This window comes from Lampetra planeri, chromosome 44, assembly GCF_965212315.1.
Source record: "Lampetra planeri chromosome 44, kcLamPlan1.2.h2, whole genome shotgun sequence".
Lineage (NCBI taxonomy): Eukaryota > Metazoa > Chordata > Hyperoartia > Petromyzontiformes > Petromyzontidae > Lampetra > Lampetra planeri.
In genome coordinates, this window is record NC_136150.1 from 4,353,828 (window position 1) to 4,375,848 (window position 22,021).

General features: G+C 45.6%; 1 protein-coding gene across 1 annotated transcript in view; it reads left to right on the plus strand.

Moving 5' to 3' along the window:
* Window positions 1-691: 691 nt before the first annotated feature.
* The window catches only part of HUWE1 (HECT, UBA and WWE domain containing E3 ubiquitin protein ligase 1), a 96,057-nt gene continuing 74,727 nt past the window's right edge, over window positions 692-22,021 (plus strand). Inside the window, exons 1-10 of the mRNA XM_078614470.1 lie at window positions 692-790; window positions 5,252-5,353; window positions 9,079-9,177; window positions 13,786-13,992; window positions 15,266-15,418; window positions 16,189-16,251; window positions 16,740-16,817; window positions 17,621-17,671; window positions 18,307-18,375; window positions 21,563-21,662. Coding sequence (XP_078470596.1) covers window positions 5,309-5,353; window positions 9,079-9,177; window positions 13,786-13,992; window positions 15,266-15,418; window positions 16,189-16,251; window positions 16,740-16,817; window positions 17,621-17,671; window positions 18,307-18,375; window positions 21,563-21,662 — 865 coding nt within the window. The 5' untranslated portion in view covers window positions 692-790; window positions 5,252-5,308. The remainder of the gene's footprint in view (window positions 791-5,251; window positions 5,354-9,078; window positions 9,178-13,785; window positions 13,993-15,265; window positions 15,419-16,188; window positions 16,252-16,739; window positions 16,818-17,620; window positions 17,672-18,306; window positions 18,376-21,562; window positions 21,663-22,021) is intronic.

A 22,021-nucleotide genomic window follows, 5' to 3' on the forward strand; every position in this document is an offset into this window, starting at 1 on the left:
ACAAATTGAAGGTCAGTTAAATACAGTGCTACAGTGAAATGCAGCGAGGTGTTTGATGACATACTTTGTACAAGATTCGCTGCCATTAAATTTACACAAGATACAATTATACTCTGGTAAATTTTTTTCGTAAATATTACAGCTTCCGTCCTAGGATGGGCAAACAAGGTAGTATATATGATGCACTTAAATGTTTAGCATAATATAAACCATTAACATGATATTAACCATTAACATAACAGCAAACAATTATATTCTTTGTTCTTTCAGTAAAGTCACGTCGTGAGAATTTTATTGTTTTATAATTTTATTATTTTATTATTTCCCTTCTACGTGACTTTACCGAAAGAACCAAGAATATGAATCCCTGCAGTCATTAAAGCTTTAAATCAAAATAAAATAATTAATATAATATAAACCAATAACATAATAAAAACCATCAACTTCACATACATCAATTATTACAATATAGTACATTAACATAATATACAACATTAGCATAACATACCCATTAGCATAATATAAAACATTAACATAATACATAATTCGTTCTGTCGCGGATTCATGACATCGCTGTTAACAGCGAACTCGCCCCTCCCCTTACCACCCTCCTCCCCCCCACACAATCTCGAACCCGATTGGCTACTGCAGCATTGACAAGGGGTGCCCCCCCCCCACGCACCCACCCGTAGGAGGTTTTTTCTACCTCTGCCCTGGCACCACCGCCTCCAATCCGGGCACCCCGCGCGTGTTAACGCGGGGAAACATGGCGGCGACCGCGCGCGTCCAGGCGAGTTGCGGCTCCACCACCACCACCAACCACGGCTCCCCCCCTCCCTCCATGCTAGTGCGACTTACACATTGCTTTTACAGGAACCTCTCTCGAGAGATAATCAAGCCCCCCACTGAATAATCGAGGGGGGGTCTCTGTGTCTCGCTCGCTAAGGGGGTGGGGGGAGATTCGTTTTGTCTCTCCGGGTCGGGGTCCTCCTCCTCCTCCCCCCGTGGCCGACGCCATTTTTCGCGCGCGGCCCTCGCTCCGCCGCGCCGACGTTGAATTGCTTCTCGCGGTGTTTATTTCACGTCTACATTCGGTTTGTGTGTGTGTGTGGGGAGAGGGTTTTTTTTTGTACCGCTGTGGTTTGTTGTTGTTTGGTTGAATGGTTTGTGTGGGATTGGAGGCGGCGTTGAGGTGCGAGGTCGTGGACGGGGGGGGGTCGAGGTGGGCGTCTTGAGGCGGCCTGGGGGGCGCTGGGGGCGGTAGAGGCCGCTAGGCTAGGCCGAGGCTTTCCCCCCCCCCCCCGCGCTTAGTAAATTAACCCGGTTAGCATTCTCATTCTAAAATATTACCCTTTTTTTCTTACAAATATTTTTTATAAAGTGCACGGCATGCACCGCCGTGCTGGTGTTGATGTTTAGGGGTGTTTAGCAACCCTCGTGCGGCGTTTCTGCCGCCGGCTTTAGCTGATCGCACGAATCGCGCGGTTCGGGTGCTTTGCCGCCGCCGCCGCTGACCTCGGTAGTGACGCCGAGCGGCGTTTAATTTCTTTCGGAGATTTATCCCAAGTAGTTTAACGTTTATACTTGGGTGGTGGTGATACTGGTGGTGCGGGGGTTTGTTGCACGTTTTATAATACAACTACGCACGCTTTAAGCGGTCACGTCTTTTTAAACTTTTTGTGTTTGTCGCTTGTGATGGGTTTAAGCGCTGATGACGAGGCCTACACTCGTACACCACCACCACCCGGATTCACGTCGTTGTCGAGTTCTCAGTGGCGTCTCCCCTTTAATTAGATGCACAGGAGCTGCTTCGTTTAATTAACGAGTTAATTAGCCGCGCTGCCCTTCCTGCCACCCCGGAGACTTTCGGCGCCTTTTTACTCCGCCTGAGCCGGTGACGGGGAGGTTCGTGACGGACCCACAGGCCCCGCCGCCTCCAATCGAGTTTAGCTTCGTGTTGAGATAATGTCATCATCGGTTAGTCTTACACGGATATTAGTAACTGGTTAGTCTCGTGCTATATTTGCCATCGGAGATGTTTTTTTTTGTTGTACGGCTATTCGCCATTCGGTTAGGCCTTTGTTGAGATTGTGTTACGGTGATAGCACCAAGGCCCAGCCGTCACCCTACGACCATAAACCAGATCAATGAGCCTCGTGTGTTAAGTAGATGTTAGTGTCCGCTGCATCCAGGTATATAATAGCCACAGCCACCCGCTCATTGTTGTGCTAATTTCACATTTGAGGTTAAAGTTGCGGCATTGGTCTGACGTACGGGGGGGAGCCTATTGTGCTCGGGTTTAGGACTAAGGCCTCACCAAAGCCCGAGTGCTGCGGTGATGTAATCGGTCAGGTATAGGTTTATGCGGTGTAACCATCGCACTCGTTATTTGACTATTTTCATCATCTTCGTAGCAGGTGTTTAGGCCACGATTCATAATTTGGTTCGTATTTTCACTGGGTTTGTGTTATGGTGTCAGGACCAGGCCCCAACCAAAGCCGTGAACCGCATACACTTTGTTTTGGGTTGATGTCATAATCGGGTATAACCATAGCACTGTTTATTATTAGGCTGTATTCGTCATCGGGGCTAGTGTTAGGATTATTATTCCTCATTCGGATAGGCCTTTGTTGGCCCTGTGTTTATGTCAGGACTAGGCCCAACCATAGCCCCATACCATAAACCATTAACAACGTCGTGTTTGGCTGATATGGTTAGACACATGTAAACACATTCAGTTAGTTTCGTCTTGGGCTTGTTTAGGCTTCCATCCGTGACACTACATTGGTTTGATATTTGTGTTGTGCTCGTGTTATAGTGATGGTCAGGCCCAGCCATAGCCCAAACTCCAAACACACTCGGGTAAAAACATTGTTAAGTTTAGCCTTGTGTCAGATGGTTGATATGGTCTTGGCTAAGCCTATACGTAGTCATACCAATACTGTACATTGGTTAGCTTTGTTGCTATACTCTTGTGATGAGGCCCAGCCATAAGCATAAACTATGAAACCAAGTTGAGCCTCTATTTGAGCTGATGTAAGTGGTAGATCCAGGCAAACATAACCGTAGCTGTTTTTCATCGTCATGTGCAAAAAACACATTACATTGGTATACCCTTGTGTTGTGCTGATGTAAGGGTTTTTCCCAGTCTTAGCCTCGCGTTTGGTGTCACTGTCAGTGGCAGGTTCAGGCATAACGCAAGCTCTGTTTAGCCGAGCTTTGTGCTGTTTTCATAGTTTCTGGATGCATCTGTGACTCACATTTTGGTTTAGGCACGTGTTTTGCTGGTGATGGTGTTAGTCCCTTTCGTGGCCTTGACCCAGTTTCGCCTTGTCTTGAGCTGATAAACATCGCCAGTGTCAGACCAAGGCATTATTAGGCCAAACCAAATTGGCCTAATGTGCTGTCATGGTCTCAGACTACATTTGTCTCTTGCGTTGGTTTAGGCTTGTGTTGTGTTGTTAGGGTAAGACCTCGCTATAGTCCTAATGCAGTTTGGCCTTGTGTTTTGCTAATACCATTCAGTGACATTTCCAGACGTAACATGACTGTTTAGCCTTTATAAATATTTTTAAAAGCTAGGGCTACATTTATGCATGTTATGTTGTTTTAGATTTGTGTTCTGCTGGTGTTTGGGTTAGGAAGAGGCATAGGCCCACCTAAAGCCCTATTACAGTTGAGCCGATGTCATGGTCTGGACTTGGGTTACAGCCATGAATCTGTCATGGTTTAGCCACGTGCTTGTCAGAATTAACATTAGTAGCTAGTTGTATGAGAAACACGTTATGTTTCATTCAGGGGAAAACATAAACTAAGGTGTCTTATGCAATAACCACAATTGTATCGAAATAGCCATAACCCATTTTATTGTTTAACGGGCTTTGTATGGCCAGGGTTATCTCCCTGCTGTAAACGTAACCTCCTTTAGCCTTGTGTTTTGATAAAATAAGCAAATTTGGCCTGTTAACCAAAACTGAAAAGCTTGGCAGGATTAGAAGTACACATCGAGACTGCCTTTGCTTAATGCGTGTATTTGTAAAAATGTATATCTGCTTGTGCAGTTGATTGAAGCCACGTGTACACAACACATATACACTTTACATTTGCTTCTGGATGTTGCCCTACCTTGTGCCATTTGTAACGACTAGAGCGTTGCTTGTTCGCTAGCCTCACCTGGCGTAGTCAATGGTGGAACATTGGCTCAGTCTAATCATTCACACCAGCACTGCTGGATGAGCTGTTTTCAAAATGGCATCAACATTCTTGACTGTGTGTGTGCCCTTGGTTTGATTGGGCCTGAAGCCAGCCACTGTTGACAGTAGTCACTTGCCGCCCTCGTTAAAGTGTAAATTTTTTTTAATGGAAGCGTTTGTGTCACGGCACGACGTGTTGATATTTTATCAATGGGTTTGTCGCCGTGCTGATGAAGTATTGTCTGTTTTTACATAATGAATAGTCCACGTGCCGATGTTAATTGTGCATGCTGAGCAAAGTGAGTCGGCTCCTGTTTTGCGTCGTGGCCCGAGTGATAGGACATTTTAATTGAGAATACTCCCCACATTCGTCATTAACATCGCCTAACAATAGAAACATTCATAGGCAAATGTTTCAACTAAATGGGCTCGGTGATTGCACTGAAGACGGGCCACTGCCGTAGAGTTAGCTTATTTATTTTACTTTCTTGTTCGGCAGTTTTGTTCACGAAAAATGTTGAGTTCTTATTGGTGCTTGTGCACCACTTCCAAGGCAGCACCTTTCGTCAATATATTTGACAAAGTACCACTCGGTGCGTTGGCTTGTATCATGTGAAATGAAACCAATTAATGGGACGTGCTAAAGTATGGTCCAATAACCTCTGTGACCCACTTGGGTTGGACCTCATCCAGCAGTAGATTGAAAGGGGAAGAACTGTGCATGAACTGTTCGCATTCTTTAAAATTTAAGCATTGTTGCTGTCCACACAGGCTGAAAATGTAAACCCTCGTTAGATTAACACAAACGCTAAACTTACGCACCCATGTTTAACTAAGATATTAACAACTGCACATTTACATTAAATGTAATGTATTCGTTGAATCGAGCACTGCAATGAATGCCTGTGCACACGACCGTGTCGAGTTCGCGATAGTAACAGCGTTTAAATGGTAGATTTACCTGCGCCGATTGAGCTAAGCCCACTGGAGGGTCGTGGGTAATTTAAAATCCCATTATCTTAAACTCTGCTGTTGGTTTTTTTCTGTTTGCATTGCAGAATTGTTAAAAAAAGAGTTGGATCGTCCAAACTAACGAGAGAAAAGAGGAAAGAAAAATGAAGGTGGATCGGACCAAGCTGAAGAAGACGCCCACAGAAGCGGTGAGTCTGGCCCGACGCCGGCTTGTGGCACCCGTGTGGTTGCGACACCTTTGACACCTGGGTGCTGTGTTTGCATTACCGGATACAGGGAGAGAGTGAGTGAGGTGTGTGACAACTAGATAAGTATATTAATTGATCCTTTGATTATCGCTTTGGGAATCTCTTGTCAATTGAAAAAGTATCGGAATCCATCTTAGGAATGATGAAAGTGATTGGCACCCCGCGTGAACGTTCAAATCACACACTGCATTTGTGATTGATCTGCGGCAGCCCATCGTAAGGCATCGGCTGGCGGGGTGCTCGCTAGGCACCACATTTATGATAGATTTTTGTGTGCAATTATCAATAACGCAAAAAATGGCAATTAACAACCCTCGTTGGATCGCAGTGCGGATAAATGAAGCGCTTGGCTATGGAGTTGTCGGGTCACTGCGGCAGTTTGTAGAGAACATAATCGATCAACGGGCAGCAGGAGAAAATAATGAATGAAGCAGAAATGGGAATGAAGTTGGCGATTGAGAGATTATTTCCCAAGTGTTCTCGTGTTGAAGTGGACACGTGACTGTCCATCGATTCAAATCGTTGCATTGAAATGTTTGCTTAAGAGTCGACTACAATTTATGCAGATTATATGCAAACCTTACATCTAGGCTCATCGAATGACAAACGACAAACAATACAGAGACGACAATACAATGCTGGCGCTGACTTTTGGTAGAGATTGTTGAACCGTGGTTGGGCGGGTGGTTAATTGTTGCGTAGTTAATGATATGTTTGTAACTAAAAGGGAAGGCAATCTCGGCCTTCTCTACGTTTCCACGGTGAATGTTTTCGCAATGGGTTACTCGTGGCATGTGGGGTTGGGGGCACGTCGACCCCACGCATCCTGCTGTGCTCTCTCACAATAACACAACACCCAGATGAAGCAAGTGGTCAGATTGTTGTGTAATAGCGACGTTAATCTTTTATACAGCAGAGAAGGACCATTTCCTGACATTTCGCCTGTTATATAATTTTTCCCTATTGGGGCAGCATTCTTGACCAATGTGAGTTTGCGTTATTTTTCTGCTTGTGCGCACCCACCGCCAATGCAGTGTGGCAGATTTTGTTTTGCTCTGTCAAAGATTGTAAACAACAAGGTGCTCGTTTTCCCAATCGTACTCGAGTCGATGTGTAACATATATTTCCCTTAAACAGCTATTGCGTTAATAGGGCGATGTCATGCATAGGCACGTCAGCAGTAAAGCAAACCTGAGAAATACATTCTCTTGTGTTGTTGAGCCACGACCGTAAAAATAACATCGGATTAAAATATTTGCGGCAAGCCTTCTCAACTCCCGCTGCTTGTGTTTAATGTATCGTTCGTGCGGCGAGAGTGGCGTGTGTGGACCCACGGTCCGGACGTCCAGTAACATAGTAATGTGTAAAGCGTAATGAAGGGCCTTGCATAAGTGCGCCTCTTTCCTTTGATAGAGTTTTGCAGTAGCGCTTTATATGTTTAAATGTTGCGGTAAACGAGTCGGAAAATCTAATTCTATAATTGAGCCTTCTGATTGTATTCTGGCATCTCATGATTATTTTACCGCGTTAAGTTTTCCTTGCATATAATTTTATGAGTTTTTACAACAGTTTTCTTTGGAAATGTTTATTTTAACATGTATAAAGTGGCCTTGAATTTAGTGGTATGAAAGGCGCCCTGTAAATAAAGATTGTTATTATCGTGAACCATGATCAGTCCACTGCTGTGCATCGCCATCTCTCGCAGACCTGCGATGCAACAATCCATGTAGCACCCAGTACAGCGAGCCGATTCAACAGCCCCATCTCACATGTGGTCGTCCTCTCAGTCGGGGTTTTTTTTTTTCGCTGCACCACCACTCTGGAGCCATAAGTGGTCTGTGCTGTCCCAAACCCTTCTATATTTTTTGTTACTTAACAAGCATTTGGTTGACACTGCTCTTGCATCGATTCAACTGATTAACTTTATTAAAACCTCCCAGTTTTCTCAGGGCCCCACATTGTGGAGTGCAATCCGCTTCCATCAAGTTATCCAATCTCCCTGCCCTCTATTTCTATATAGCCTATTGTGTATATATTTTTTTCTGTTGTAAGGCAGCGATGGTGATGAATGTGGTAGGGTTATTGATGAGGTTATTTCATTCGGCCTGTGCTTGCCATGTGCGGGCTGGTGTGGCATACTTGTGCTCGGCAGTTTCAGGCTCTGCACACCGGCTGTTAATATGGCGGTGCCGGCACTGTACGATAAATCCGCCGTGCCGCCGATTGCTAGCTCTCTGTTTTCTCGCGATGGATCGCCGGGCCGTTTAAGGGCCCATTTACATGGTAAACTATCGGTGAGAGCGCCACGCTGCATGGCGTGTCGCGCCCGCGCTGCATTGCCGGCCCCTTGGGAGATATGCTACATAAACGCCCCGCTCTCTTGTATTTTTTGCCTACAGTTGGGCGAATGGCGTCTGATAGATATTGTAGACCACTATGAGAAACCGGTTTATTACTAACCTTCGCAAGAGCAGGAATGAATAAACCAAAGTGTGCGCGCGAGATGGTGTTTTGAGAGGTGGACAAATACCAGTAACTCGTGCTCAAGGTTTTATTCCTGAATGGTTTCCATCGTTTGCAGCGCGGCTTTTGTATTTGCCTGTTAACGTGACCTGGGAAGGAATTGCCTTTTACCGTAAAAAAACATAATTGTCTTGATCATATTAAATACGTTTGAATCCCGGTAACTGTTGAACTTGCCGTTGGCGGCCGCGGTATTTACTCCGATGTGTATAATTTAAATGGCAATTTGCAGGCGAAGGGGGGAGAGATTGTCCAAGGCAATAAAATCTGACATTTCTTGCTACTGCATCATAACAGCGAGGCGATCACTCCCCCCCCCCCTCGCAGAGAGAGCTTCATTTACCATAAACACAACTCTGTCAGCCAGCATGCTCCTGTCGCAAAACAGCAAAAGTACGAAATGGGTTCCGAGCAATGTTGCCGCTTGTACGCTCGCACCTGTTATCGGCCACGTGTCGGAGTGGGTACCATCCGTCCTCGCGGAACCAGCCCGCAGGAGTTTGATCGATCAAAGCTGAAGCCCGTTTGAAACGTTCGCCAGAGGTGCTGATGACGGTGCTAATCGATGGAAACGTTGGATTTGCTTGCGTCTTGCTCGTTTCGTAGCCAACGCAGAGGCACTTTTGCAATTTTGGTTCTCGTCACTTTGTTTTCTCAGGCCAACATTGCAAAAGAGACGTGCGGTGTCGCTAGCATCTCGACCGGTTAAAGTGAGCTGAGCCGAGTTGTTTATCGTCAAGAGTATGAGAGATATCAACATTATTTGAAGGAACTGTAGCCATCAATTGCGAGTCGCACAATTTGCAGTGGTGATATCTTTCCTGCCAAGTCACATCACTCGCAAAAATGGAAATTTCCAATTTTGAAGGACACTTGAGTCGAAGGTGTAAGTTGTGTTGCCATCCAAAAGAAATCTGGCCAAATTGATCACAGGCTTGCCCAAAAAACCATGGGTTTGCCCAAAGCAACAACCAATGCTGAAAGGATATGCCTCGACATGCGAGAAATCTGTTCCGCCGTCTTAACGTGGAGCGATTCGCAAGTGGGCGGATGTTTCGCTGGTAATGCCGCGCCACTGCCACGGGACCAGCTGATGATGAATCTTGCCTAACGACGGTGCCATGTGCCCCCCCCCCCCACAGCCGACAGACTGCCGGGCCCTCATTGAGAAGCTGAAGGCATGTGGAGACAAGCAGCTGCTGCAGGAGCTGCAGAAAATCAAGACATGGAACTTTGGAAAGGTACAGACACACTGCTGTATTTGTTTTTTTTTATATGCACCACCATGAATATTCCTACGCATTACTAGGGTTGCTGTGAAATGCCTATACTGCGACATATATTGCGCTATAAGATCCACATTAATCGTCATATTGTGAAATTTAAAATTGTCTAGTATTGTTGAACACGTAGGCTTTTGCAAACAGTATTCATAATAAAGGGGTTTATTTTTGGGCTAGATCGCATAATTATAAATTTCTCATTAACCCACCACCTAAGACAGCCAATTAGTAAGGTTTGTCTTGTAATCAAAACGTGCCAAGTAGTTACTACTTCAGCACACTGGTATGTTGGAGAATAAACCCACATTTACAATTAGTATTCAGTTATATTGCGCCAATCGTAGTAATTACATTTGCAATTCCCTACGGGCGTGGGAATTGTTGTGCTGAGACTGTTTTGAGACGGGCACTGTGTACTTGCTACTTGCCACTCATCTTTGTCCAGGATTCACTTCTTCCTTGCACGACGTACCATGGGCTTGTTATCCTCTAAATGTCGTGCGTGGAGTAGTTGAGACAATTGGAGGAAGGAGGTGACTGGTGATTGGGATGGAGTTCGGAGGGTGAAATCATTGGTCAAGGGCAAAGGAGAAACGTGTCAAGTCTTGAACCTGGAAGTCGCTAGTGATGTACAGTAAAACCTTGGATTGCGAGCATAATTCGTCCCGGAAACGTGTTTGTAATCCAAAGCACTCGTATATCAAAACACTCGAATATCAGTTGTGATCACGTAACGCTCGGCAGACAAAGCGTATACACGTACTACTCGTATTGCAAGACCTCGCTCGTTTATCAAATTAATATTTATAAAAAAAATTAGCTTTTCTTGCAAAAACACTCGCAGACCAAGTTACTCGCAATCCAAGGCTTTACTGTATGTTGAAATTCTTTCGCACCGTACGTAGAAAACCTTGCGAATCGGAGGTGCGGGGGAAGTACAACAAACTAAACACAAAAAGTATTTCTAGTGATATGCGTTTTAAATCTAGATTTAAAAGTGCATAGCTCCAGTGGCTTCCTGGGGCTCTGCTGCAGAAGATCATCTGAAAGCGCGCGATGCAGGGACCGTCTTTGTTCGATGGTTAGCCAAAAGACGCCGTGCGGATGACCACTGCAGGGTGGGAAATCGAACTGGGGTTGGAAGATTGCAGGACAGCAATGGATATGTCGGCGTTTTGTTGGGGTACAATGGTTACCTACCACCCTAAATGTGTTTGTCCACATTCTTATCGAAGGATCCTTCTGATAAAGTCGCGACACTTTGGCTTGTCTGTGAAATTATAGGGTAGTACTATTATTATTGTTCTTCTTCCAAGACACGGTCGTGACAGCAGTGGAGAAAGAAGCGTTCTCCGTCGGCTTGGAAGAGGTTAACTGGGTGTTTCCGTGAGGTATTGGAAAGTAAACACGGAGGCATATCCAATAATTGATTCTGTATTGAGTTGGGAGGCGGCGGGAGGGATTTGAGGATTGGTGAGATGAGATCTTGTGTGACAGACTCGATTTGGTGCCTGCCCTCCCTCGAACCTCACCACAAAAAGGTCTTTTGTTGGAGCTAGATATTAAATGTAACTATCCCCCCCCCCCCCGGTCTTCCCCAAGAAATCCACGGTTGTAAGAAATCTTTTTGCGTCACCGATAACAGTGGCTGCATTGTTTCGATTGCTTGCTGATGGACGCGAGGTCCCCGTAGTCGGTTGAGAATATGCACAGTAAGATGTAATGTAATTCAGCTGCCTCTGTAAAGGCCTCACTGGGTCTCCAAGAATTTGTGTAGCATGTTGCATCGGGATGTCTGACCATTTGTGGCAAAGTCGCTTCTGAACAAGAAGCTAATAGCTCAGTGGGCTTTACCTGGTAAAATTAACATGGATATGTTTTTGTGATGTGCTTACATTTCCTCTTATGCAGTGGTACCTCGGTATACGTCGTTAATTCGTTCCAGAAGGTAAAACTTATACCGAAAATGACGTAGACCAAACGAATTTTCCCCATAAGAAATAAAGGGAAAGGAAATAATCCGTTCCAGAGTATAAGAAATGACATTTTTTGTGGCATATTATACATTAATGGGGTTGTATAAAATAATTTAGACACTACTTATTACTAAAATGCATACATTAATTAAAATAAATGCATAAATAAATTACAATAAATTTTAATAAAAAATACAATTTAACATCACTTTACCTTGCTGAGAGGAGTTGATAGCCTACGAGGATGGTGGTGAGGAAGGGAAGGAGTCGTGAACGGGGTCTACGCGGGTACGCGGTGACTCATCCCCGACCCATACAAGTTCTAGTAAGCCCGTCGTATCCCAAGACATTTCTCTCTCGTCAAAACACGACATATACCAAATTCGACGTATTCCAAAGCGGTCGTCTACCGAGGTATGACTACTTCGTATTCCTATCATCTTTTCGTATTGTTTGTTGTGGTAACTTTCTGATCCGCCTCTACTTTATAGCTCATCGGATTCCTGTAGTATAAATAAAGATTCTGAATCCCTTCTAGATTCTGAATCCCCTTTTCTAACAAGTGTTTTTCACACGTGAGAGGAATCTGGTGTACCCAGAGAGAAACCCTCCACTCGTAGAGGGGTGATAACACTCAACACTCTTCATCACAGATTGCTTTACAAACCCCAAAAGCTGTACCGCAATATATTGGGAACTTCACAGCCTGGCAAGTTTGGGAGTTTCACAAATTTCTCCAGAGTGCAGGGTTACCAGCCGTGTGCTACTTGGATGTATTTAAATTGGTGCACAGTGCACGCTTCCATCACAGCAGTTTGTAGATTTTTTTGTTCAACGGCGTCTGAAACCCACCAGCCCCCCCCCGTCTCCCCCACAAGCCGTCGATACAGAATCCTCATCCCTTTGTGATGCACGAGCGTGCTCCGGATTCTTGGCCAGTTCTGCCGAATCGTAAAAAAAACTCCACCACTTCACAACCCAATAAAACACTCGTTGATAATTACCATTGCTGTGATCCAGAGTTAGCAACTGATGGTTGCAAAACTAATTGCACATTTCGTCATCGCTAGTAGCTCCAATTATTTAATCATTAACTGTAAGATGAATATTTTATTTAGTGCCGTCATAATGTCCTTTCAGCACTCTGTTTACCCGTGCAATCGGGACGTAACTTGAGACATTGGGTTGAACTGCGAGTGTATTTTGAAAGTGATACCTGGTGCAGGCCTTCCCCCGCCGTCTGCCCCCCCACTACCACCCCTCTCCATGTGTTATCGATCGCTCGCAGGACAAGATACCGTGCATTAAAAATAAATGGTACCAAAAAGCAAAACAGCAACGCTGGGCGAGATTTATTATTAAGTTAGGGATGATCGCGGCATGTGCATGCGACGCCCATCTGTGGGCGTCGCATGCACATGGGGTTTCTTCCACATTAATCATTAAAATATCATGCTAATTTGGTCAAAGACGGTGAGATGAAATAGTATCGAAAATGATTTCGTGAGTTTTCAGATGCATCCTCGAGATCAAGGGGGGTATGGAGTACAGGAAGTAGACTGCTGACTTGTCTGAAGTGTTATATACACGAGTGCTGCCCACTCATATGCATGGGTGTTTTCCCCAGGCACTCGTGAGTTTCTCCATTTCACAATATTCATGTCATTTGTCAAATCCTCCGAGTCTCAAGACTGTTTTTTAGGTTGGGGGGGTCCTGCTTTGGATGATTGGCCATTGAGTAAAATTTTAACCAAGGAAAATGCTAAATAACTCAAGGATGTCTTCGTGACAAACGATTTGATGCTCAGCAAGAGTTTTTCCCAGTCAATGGACCACACTACATATCGAGCTTGCTGGTAGCACCTAATGTGGGGAAACTTGTATTTAAAAAAATGACTCCCTTCATCCAACAGTGGATTGACAATGACTGATGATGACATTCACGTAATCGTTGGCTTTGATAACCACTGTGAAAATGTTATTACATGTTAATCAACTTTTAATGCCCGTATTGAATTGAATTGCTAACGGTCAAACCCTTGGCAAATAAAGGTGGCACAAGCTCCTGCTGTGTTTCATGGACTGAAGAGAATATGTATATAATGGGCACATTAATTGATTTCAAATGGATTGCTACTCTCGCCGTACACGGGTCGAATCACGAGGAGAAAAATGGCATTTTAATTCAAATCCTCTACGTGTTTTTTGCCACCAGTCTCATAGATACACGTGTTCAGTCTTTTAATAACTCCTACTACATTGCAGCCGTCACTTTCACAGTCGCTTTCACAGTATTAGGTCAACAGACAAGCTGCCATTAGGGGTCCCCAATACTAAAAACTGGCACTTTTTAAAAGTATTATTGTTATTATACGAATGTTGAGAAGTTCACAAAAAACACGCACCCCGATTAAGGGGAAAATGAAACGGTCGAATTGAACCGCCGCCCCTAAAGGAAGACCATCGACTTTTCGCGATGGCTTGGGAGTGGGGGGGGGGCGAATTATCGCCGCGTTCCTTAAATACGGGCTCGAGCGTCGCCATGACGACGCTGTAACCGTGGTAATCGCAACCCTCGGGCGTTGTGCAGTGCGAGCTGTACCACTGGGTGGACCTCCTGGACCGCTTCGACGGGATCCTGGCGGAGGCGTGCGGCACGGTGGAGGCCACGTCGTGGCTGCTGGTGTGCGACCAGCCGGGCAACAAGCAGCTGAAGGCGCTGCTGCTCTCCACGCTCAACTTCACCGCGCTGCTCATTGAGTACAGCTTCTCGCGCCACCTCTACAGCTCCATCGAGGTGAGTTTTTCAAATTCCATTCGTGGAGGACGCAGTGGTTGAAATGTTTGGGTTCTGACTCTCTTGTTTAAACCGCCGAGGTTTAAGCGCAAATGTAATTTGACAATATGATTGGGTTTATTAAGTTATTTTTTTAAATCTATAATTGTGGAGTGCTTTGATGTTGCCTGCCTGCCGAGTAGCCCTTGATAAAGAGCTTCTTAGCTTAAATGGGCTTTACTCAATGGGAAATACGCGTATGATTTCCAAAAAATTAACCCGTAAAACTAAGTTTTTCACTATAAATACTTTATATGCGTGGTGGCTAGAGTCCTCTCGTCCTCTGGCTTGAGATGGCTGCCACCTATGGGTCAGATGATTGCCTGCCACCATTAAGCAATTGGTAATTAAATATAATTTATTTTTTCCTAAAAAGTGTAAAATTTAGGGAAAAATTTTTTTCACGTAAATAAATTGTCACGCACAACGAGTCTGTGTGCAAAATGTCAGCTCGATTGGATCACGGGAAGTAGGTTAAAAAACGACCGAAAGATTTGCACGGTCGTAAGCGCGCAAGCAAGTGAACTTGATATAAAGGATTTAAAAAGACAGGAGCTTTGGGGACTGGGGAGGGGCTGTGGGGAGGATAGATCGAGTGAGAGTGGGGGGGGGTAAAATGCAGAAATAACGAGATGGATCTGCGTGGTGATTGATCAGAGGGAGTGGGGCCACAGATAACGGAGAAGGTGGCTATGGGGACGGAAGGGGAAAGGGCTGTGTGGGATATATTTGAAGTGAGTGGGCCCAAAGATGTGGAAAATGTTTGGGTGGGGGGTGAGAGGAGGAAGTTGGGAGGGAGATTTGAATTGAAGCCTGTGTGAAACCACCCTGGTGTTTATATAAAAAGTAAAAGGAGCTGTGTGAGCACGGTTGGCGCGAAAGAATTTCAACATGCATAAAAATAACAACCTAACAAAAACAAGAGATAAAAATCATGCATATCCATGAGTTGTTACGCTTTCGAACATGCGTATGCCCTCGGAAGTGTTTACATATTATTTGGATTATCAGACACTCCGCAAAGTAAGATGTGCTTAAAATGTGTGTACTGTGTCCTGATAAGGTTGCACGAATCTAGTCTTTCGCGCGCACACCTCCCGAATTAGAACACACCCGCAACTCTGCCCGGGAGAGCATGCGTCGTCCGTCAGGGCCAGGATGCCGTAACGTTGGACAGGCATCTTTCGAAACTTGGCGACGATGACGACAACGATGATGATGTTCTTGTTCTCAGCACCTGACGACGCTGCTGGCCTCGTCGGATATGCAAGTGGTGTTGGCGGTGCTGAACCTGCTGTACGTGTTCAGCAAGCGGTCCAACTACATCACCCGCCTCGGGTCTGACAAGCGCACGCCGCTGCTGGCGCGTCTGCAGCACCTAGCCGAGGTCTGCTTATTTATTATTTATGAAATATATTTCACCTGCGAATATCCCTTGAAATGGAAAAATCTTGTACGGTAATGACGCCTGTTACGAACGTTTTGAATGTTTAACTTGTACAGTTTGCATCCATGCAATGCACGTCACACTCGGACGTACATTATTGAGCAGGGAACACCGCCAGTTCGTGTAGAAAGCACTTGAGCTGTGATAGGGATGTTTTACGAGTGTTTCGATTAAAGATTTAAATGGATTGAGGTCAGCTTTGCGTTCCCCCCTCCCTGTCACGATCACACAACAACAATTACATAAATTTATTTTGTAGTTAACTCGTGGACGCCTTTCTGCCCACAGTGGTGCAAGCAAGTAATTGCACGGCTGTACTTTTTTTCCCCCCTTGATATTTTAACACGAACATGGGATGAATGTTATCCCCTCGTATGCGTGGCTTTATTTCAGGGCACTCGGATATCCACCTCATTTCGCACTCCCCCCCTTCATGTTTTTGCTTTCTTCGACATAAATCGAGGCATCCCATTAAGTCATGTAAAGTCCAGGCACAAGACCCCTTTGTCTGCGCACTGCCTGTGTCTGTTATTACTCTAAAGTGCCATCGGTGCCTTTTACACTTTACGATACCATCGTCTCCTTTGCTTCACTGTAGATGCTTTACGAACCGGAATCGTCTTGTCCTGTATTGCATCAATGAAACAATCCCGCGGCTCAACGGGTTCTGACGTTGTCGTCACCGCCGCCGCGTTTGTTGCCTTTCACAGAGCTGGGGCGGCAAGGAGAATGGCTTTGGCTTGGCGGAATGCTGTCAGGACCTGCCCCTGTCTGTGAGTCTCGCCGCGGCAAGGCCAACACCAACCGCCAGTCATGTGACGATTCACCCGCCGCCAATTCGATGATCCACCCTCGGTTATTTGGGGTCATGATTTGATGAAGTAAAAGTTGTCGCAGCCTTCAGCGGTTGAGGCGGGTCAGTTGAACCCTTGACGTGCGGTTTATATTGACAGTCCCTTTATCAGTCCACTGCTGGATGAGGGCCTCCTCGGTGAATTGTGATATGCCAAGCTAAGCACCGCTGCCAATAAAAAAACAGATTTTCAGTCATTAACACCTGTTACCATATTCTCTGGATTGGGAGACGCTTCGCAAAATAAGTAAGACGCACGCCCAACTTTTGCTTTAAAGTTCGTGGGAAGGGGGGGGGGATGTGCATTCCTCTAATGTGAGGTATCAACCTAAAGTATACACAGAATCTTTCCCTGAGGTCATTCGATTATGATGAATACATAATCTGATTGATTATTTCTCTTTTCAGAAATACCCTCCGAGTGCCACTACACTGCATTTTGAGTTCTACACCGAACTGGGACCCGAAGGAAAAACTGACAAGAAGGTAATTAATACAACGGGGGGTGGGGGGGGTGGGTAAATCATCGACGATACAATATCAGGGTGGTGAATCGCTCAAAAGGAGACTGAACGGTGGCCCTAGAGCTGTCACTTTTAAATGATTGAGATAAAAAAACTCTTTTCTTTAGAACAGCTTTTTTGTTCAGTTTCTTGTCCTTCCCCCTGCACTTCCGATTAGCACGGTTGGCTACGTACTGTGCGAAATAAGTTGAACATACATATAGGTACATACGCAAACCCACGCGGTAATGTGGCGAGTTCATTCACAGGACAGCCGCTGTTGATGACACGTTTTGACTGCTCCGTAGGAGTGATGTGCCAAGTCAACGCTTGACCTGGATTTAAACTCCGCATGCTTCTGATTTACAAGTCAAAAGTTGTTAACTGCAAAGCCACTCGGGCAGCTAAAAGATAAATAAGATGATGAATATGAAACCAGTTGAAAGTTTAAATCATAGTTGGCAATGTAACTTAATTTTGATGCAAATTAGTTTTAAATATATTTTGTCCTGGTCATGTATTTGATTCAGTATTTTGTTTGTGCACTAGTTTTCGTTTTTTTTCTGTAACGGTGGTTTTTGAACTGATTGCTATTTGCTTAATGATTTGTTTTTATATTATTGCTTTTGTAATCTTGGCGACCCAAATGTCTCTTGTAAAGAAGGCTCAACCTTGTGTCTTGAGCTCTCACATGCTTAAGCATCGTAAACTTGACTTGAAAGTGACGGGAATCCATTTGGTGTTGGTTACTAAACGGTTAATATGTATTAACTTTTTTTCTGTTAGGGTTCTCCAAACAATACTCTGCACTACATTCACATCGAGCAGCTGGACAAGGTAATGGGGAGCGCTTCACAGCTGGTCATTTTCCATCTTTGTTTGTGATAACAGGCTAGAAGTTCAGTCACTTGTGTTGATCTCTCGTGGCCCAGAATTTACAGGCCACCAGTTTTGTGTGCGGTTGTGTTGTTAGCTTAACAACTCTCCTGCCTCTGCGGGGGGAGCAGTGGCGCACAGTGGTTAGCGCGCTACGAATTCGGCAATCCAAGTTAGATTCCCGCTTACGGATAACATCGGTGGCGAGTGCTAGCGACACCCTGTAGTCCTGGGCCCCCCACCCCTAGGGAGATTCGGCTTCGTGCAACGTGCCAACGTTGGCGCGATCGGGGGAAAAAATAATTCCCGACCGAGCGTATGACGCTTGCAACACATCACCCAACAGGTGCTCGCTTACAACATTCACGCCAACAGTCAGCAAGTGTTGGTGGCAGGGGGGGGGGGGATACGTGTCGTTTTTTTAAAAATATACAATAATAGCTATATTAGACACTGTTGAAGTAATCTGCTGTTGTGAACTGTGGTCTGGCCTCATGCTGCAATATGTGACACTGTGTTTACTGCTGTTTGCTTTGGGTTGGGTTTTCTCTGTAGTTTTATTTATTTATCATTTTGCCCCGTCTTTTTTTTTACAGATTTCAGAAATTCCTTCAGAAATCATGGAATCTTTGACCAAGATGCATGGCATACCAAAGGACAAGCAGGTAATACATTTTAGCTGTGAACGTTAGTATTGAGTGACTGTGAAATAACATCTGTTGGTGTTTTTCACACTCGAGAAGTCTTTCCTGGGTAAAGAGATGCATTTACAATCAATGTTTAACCATCGGACGTTATCAGCTGTGGCTGTTGAAAGAGCTGCACTATACTGAACACCCCCCCCCCCCTGCGGTGAATGGAATATCCCTGGACAGTTACAGCCTGCAGGTGCACTTCATAAAGGCCTTCACACAGATGTGGGCATTGTCTACGGAGCAGCCCATTGTTAGTTTTTTGTAAGGGTTCACCAAACATTGTTGGAGCCAGTGTTGAGCTGAGTGATGATGTTGCTTGTTGTGTTTCATTCTTCGGGTGCCTTGTAAGAGTTAAATGTTCAGCAGCCATTGCGATTGCTAGCTCAGAGCCACCACTTATTTTGTATGGCTGATGTCAATGCAGAGCAAAAGCGACACTTTCACATTCAGATGGTTCGGAGCCTTAATTAGAGAGAAATATAGAAACCCCTATTGAGGGTATTTGGCCTACTCTTCTACGCTTGCCTCGAGTAAAGGTTTTTTTTTTATAAGCAAGCAGTTATTTAATTCTGCACTCGGTACATGTCGACAAAGCAGTTGTCAGAATTGTGACCGAGTTATCAGCTTTTGGAGCGTGGTGAGGATGATTGCATCAAGTACGGTGCTTTTAATGGTGTCGTTTTAATGATCTCCGTGGCGACAACTGGTAAAACTTGTTTAGACAGTCGAGTCTTTGCCGCTTGCCTTCAGGGTGGATAGATCAAACATGTAAGTCCTAACGTGGCGATTTGGTTGCGTTGCATAAATGCGAGCGAGTGTACGGGCAATCCATGTCATGGCGACGACGCTCGAAGGGATGAACACTGTTGACTTCCCACAAAGTGGTTTTCACTTTATCAACCCACCAGGGATGATGGGCTGAGTGTACTATCAACCTTTTGATTACAGATTGTGATGTGATTACAGTGCCACGTACGATATAGGATGACCAGTTTTGACTTCCCACCAAGTATTACTTGTTTTATCGTCCTCATGGGGATGATTGGCTGAGTGTAACCGTCGAGCATTCCATTGATATTTCTGCTGGAGCTTCAATGAGTCGCTTCCCAGAAGATGAATAAATTGTCACCAGATCACATTGTGTTTATCATCTCAATAGTTTTTAATATATTTTTTGTACAGTTTTGATTTACCCCATACTTAGCCTAAATGCAACATTGCAATTTTACTTCCAAAAGTACGGTGGATCGGTTAGGTGGCAGGTGGGCTTGCGGGCGTTATCCATTGCACAAGTTATTATAAGGAAACGAAAACTGGCAGTTCTCTTTCATTTGGCTTCTATTGCCAGCCGGTGTTGCCCCACTGGACAGGTTCCACACGGTTAAATCGCAGATATTGTTGTTAATGGGTTGTAAAATACACCCCCCGAGTTAATGCGGTCGTCAGCTATGAGCCTTCAGGCGCCCATGACTTACCCTGGAGAACATCACTTTTATTTTTTTTACTTTTTTAATTAGCAGGAGGGGGGTTTTGGCCAATATCTTTTAAGCAGTGTTTTGCAAGTGTAAAGAAAACCACAGTCCCCATAGAAAACTCTCCACGCACAGGAGGGGGAACACATTCCTGCGGAGGGAGCTGGTAGGAACGTTGGGTTGCTCGGTCAATGGCCAGGGTCAACGGCGGCGTGGTGTATTCCGCAAATATGCCTGACTGTGAGGGCGGGCACAAGCCGGCGTGAGTAGGTTAAACGTTGAGTTTTATAAGGGCACCACGGGGTGACCAGCCCCTCCCCTCCCCACATAGCCCCTCCCTCCCCACCCAGCCCCTCCCTCCCTCCCCACCCAGCCCCTCCGCACCCAGCCCCTCCCACCCTCCCCACCCAGCCCCTCCCCACCCTACTCTCCCCACCCAGCCCCTCCCTGCACGATGGATGGACACAATAATCCCCTGTGGGCTGGTGTAACCAGGAGGTTCCTACCAGTATAACGCTCAACATGACCTGACAGATGTGTCATTGGGAACTTGCTTTACTGCCATGAGGTAAAACCCGCCATATCAGTTGTTGATAGCTCTTGAGGTGGTAAATCTCTCGTTCTAAGTTCGTTATTTGCCCAATAAAGTAGCTGTGTGATAATCTTTTTAACTCGGTTGAGCATCATTTAAATCACGTATATCCGTATAAGTATGATCATCTTCTTGGTTTTTTCGGTAAAGTCACGTAGAAGGGAAGTAATAAAATAATAAAAAATAAAACATAATAAAATAATTCTCACGACGTTTCGGCCACAACGCAAGCAGCCGTCCTCAGGTGAAGAACAGGTCTGTCGGAAAGACATCGTCTGAATTCACACTACGCCCGACGTTGTGCTGACAGTGTTGGCAGTGAACTGGCTTAAGTGTATACATTTTTAAGTATGATCATACTCCAAAAATGTTGCTTTGCACCAATATTTTCTACGGTTCGTGGACTCTGCCAAATTCACACAGTACACTTTTAATTTATAAAGACAATATCTATAAATGTCACTAAATGTCAAGATGCTGTACATATTCAGGGAAGTTTTAGGAATGGACAGGCCAGAAGACGTTTTGAGATTACATTTTTGTAGACGTGCAAATGAAGACAATTCAGAGCGAGTGAAAGAGAAATCCACAGTCATAGCCAGAAGCGAAGGGGAAGACATTGGGCTCAGACTTGAGCAGGGGAAGGATGTAACCTACACTGACTTCAAGAAGAATGCTTATTTTTGTCTGTTAGTGGATTTAGCTTTTTCTTTTGCAAGAGCCTGGTGATGTCTCCATCACCAACAATGGGGCAAACAGCCGGTGGCACGGGTGGGGCGATCATCACCACTTAATATTTCTAGCGCGCCCCACACGGAACAATTCGAGGCGCCCTGCAGCAACTGTTAAGTGCAATGTGAACGCAGCATGGGCGAGTAAGCGGGCCCCGTGTTTTCGTGACGGTACAAACCGGCTCTGTGGGGGTGGGGCGGTCGGGCAAGAGTGTTCTACCGCTTATTCCAAACGACCCACAATAGTATCGCGATGGCCCGCGTGTTGTGGTGGGTGCGGGCGGACGGGGCTGGAGGGGGGCGCTTTATTATGGTGGGGTGTTATTTGCGTGTTTATTCCCTGCGTCCGTGCCGTCCCCCAGATGCTGCTCTTCACACACGTGAGACTCGCGCACGGCTTCTCCAACCACAAGAAACGTCTGCAGGCTGTTCAGGCGCGACTGCACGCCATCTCCATCCTGGGTGCGTAGCGCGCGCCACGGCACGCACCAGCGGCTGCAAATGCAGCGGTGATGGATCGACACCGCACCAGCGGGGTGGAATGGCTTAACACCTCGGACTGCCAAAGCCCCCCCTTTTTTTTCCCCCTTTTATCACCTATTCTGTTATTACCTCTCCCAGTGGCAAAAAGCATGCCCTCGGGAAACACTGCAACAGGTGTGGTCCTCGCGTGGACCGTGTAGCCCACGGGAATTGCCGTACAACTGCTCTCCGTACATGGCGCGTTGGGATCTACGGATGAAATGCGCCTTACAAATGTTAATTATGGTTCGCTCAAGTTGGATCTGTGGGGGCCGTAGGACGGTCAAGGTGTCGCCCGT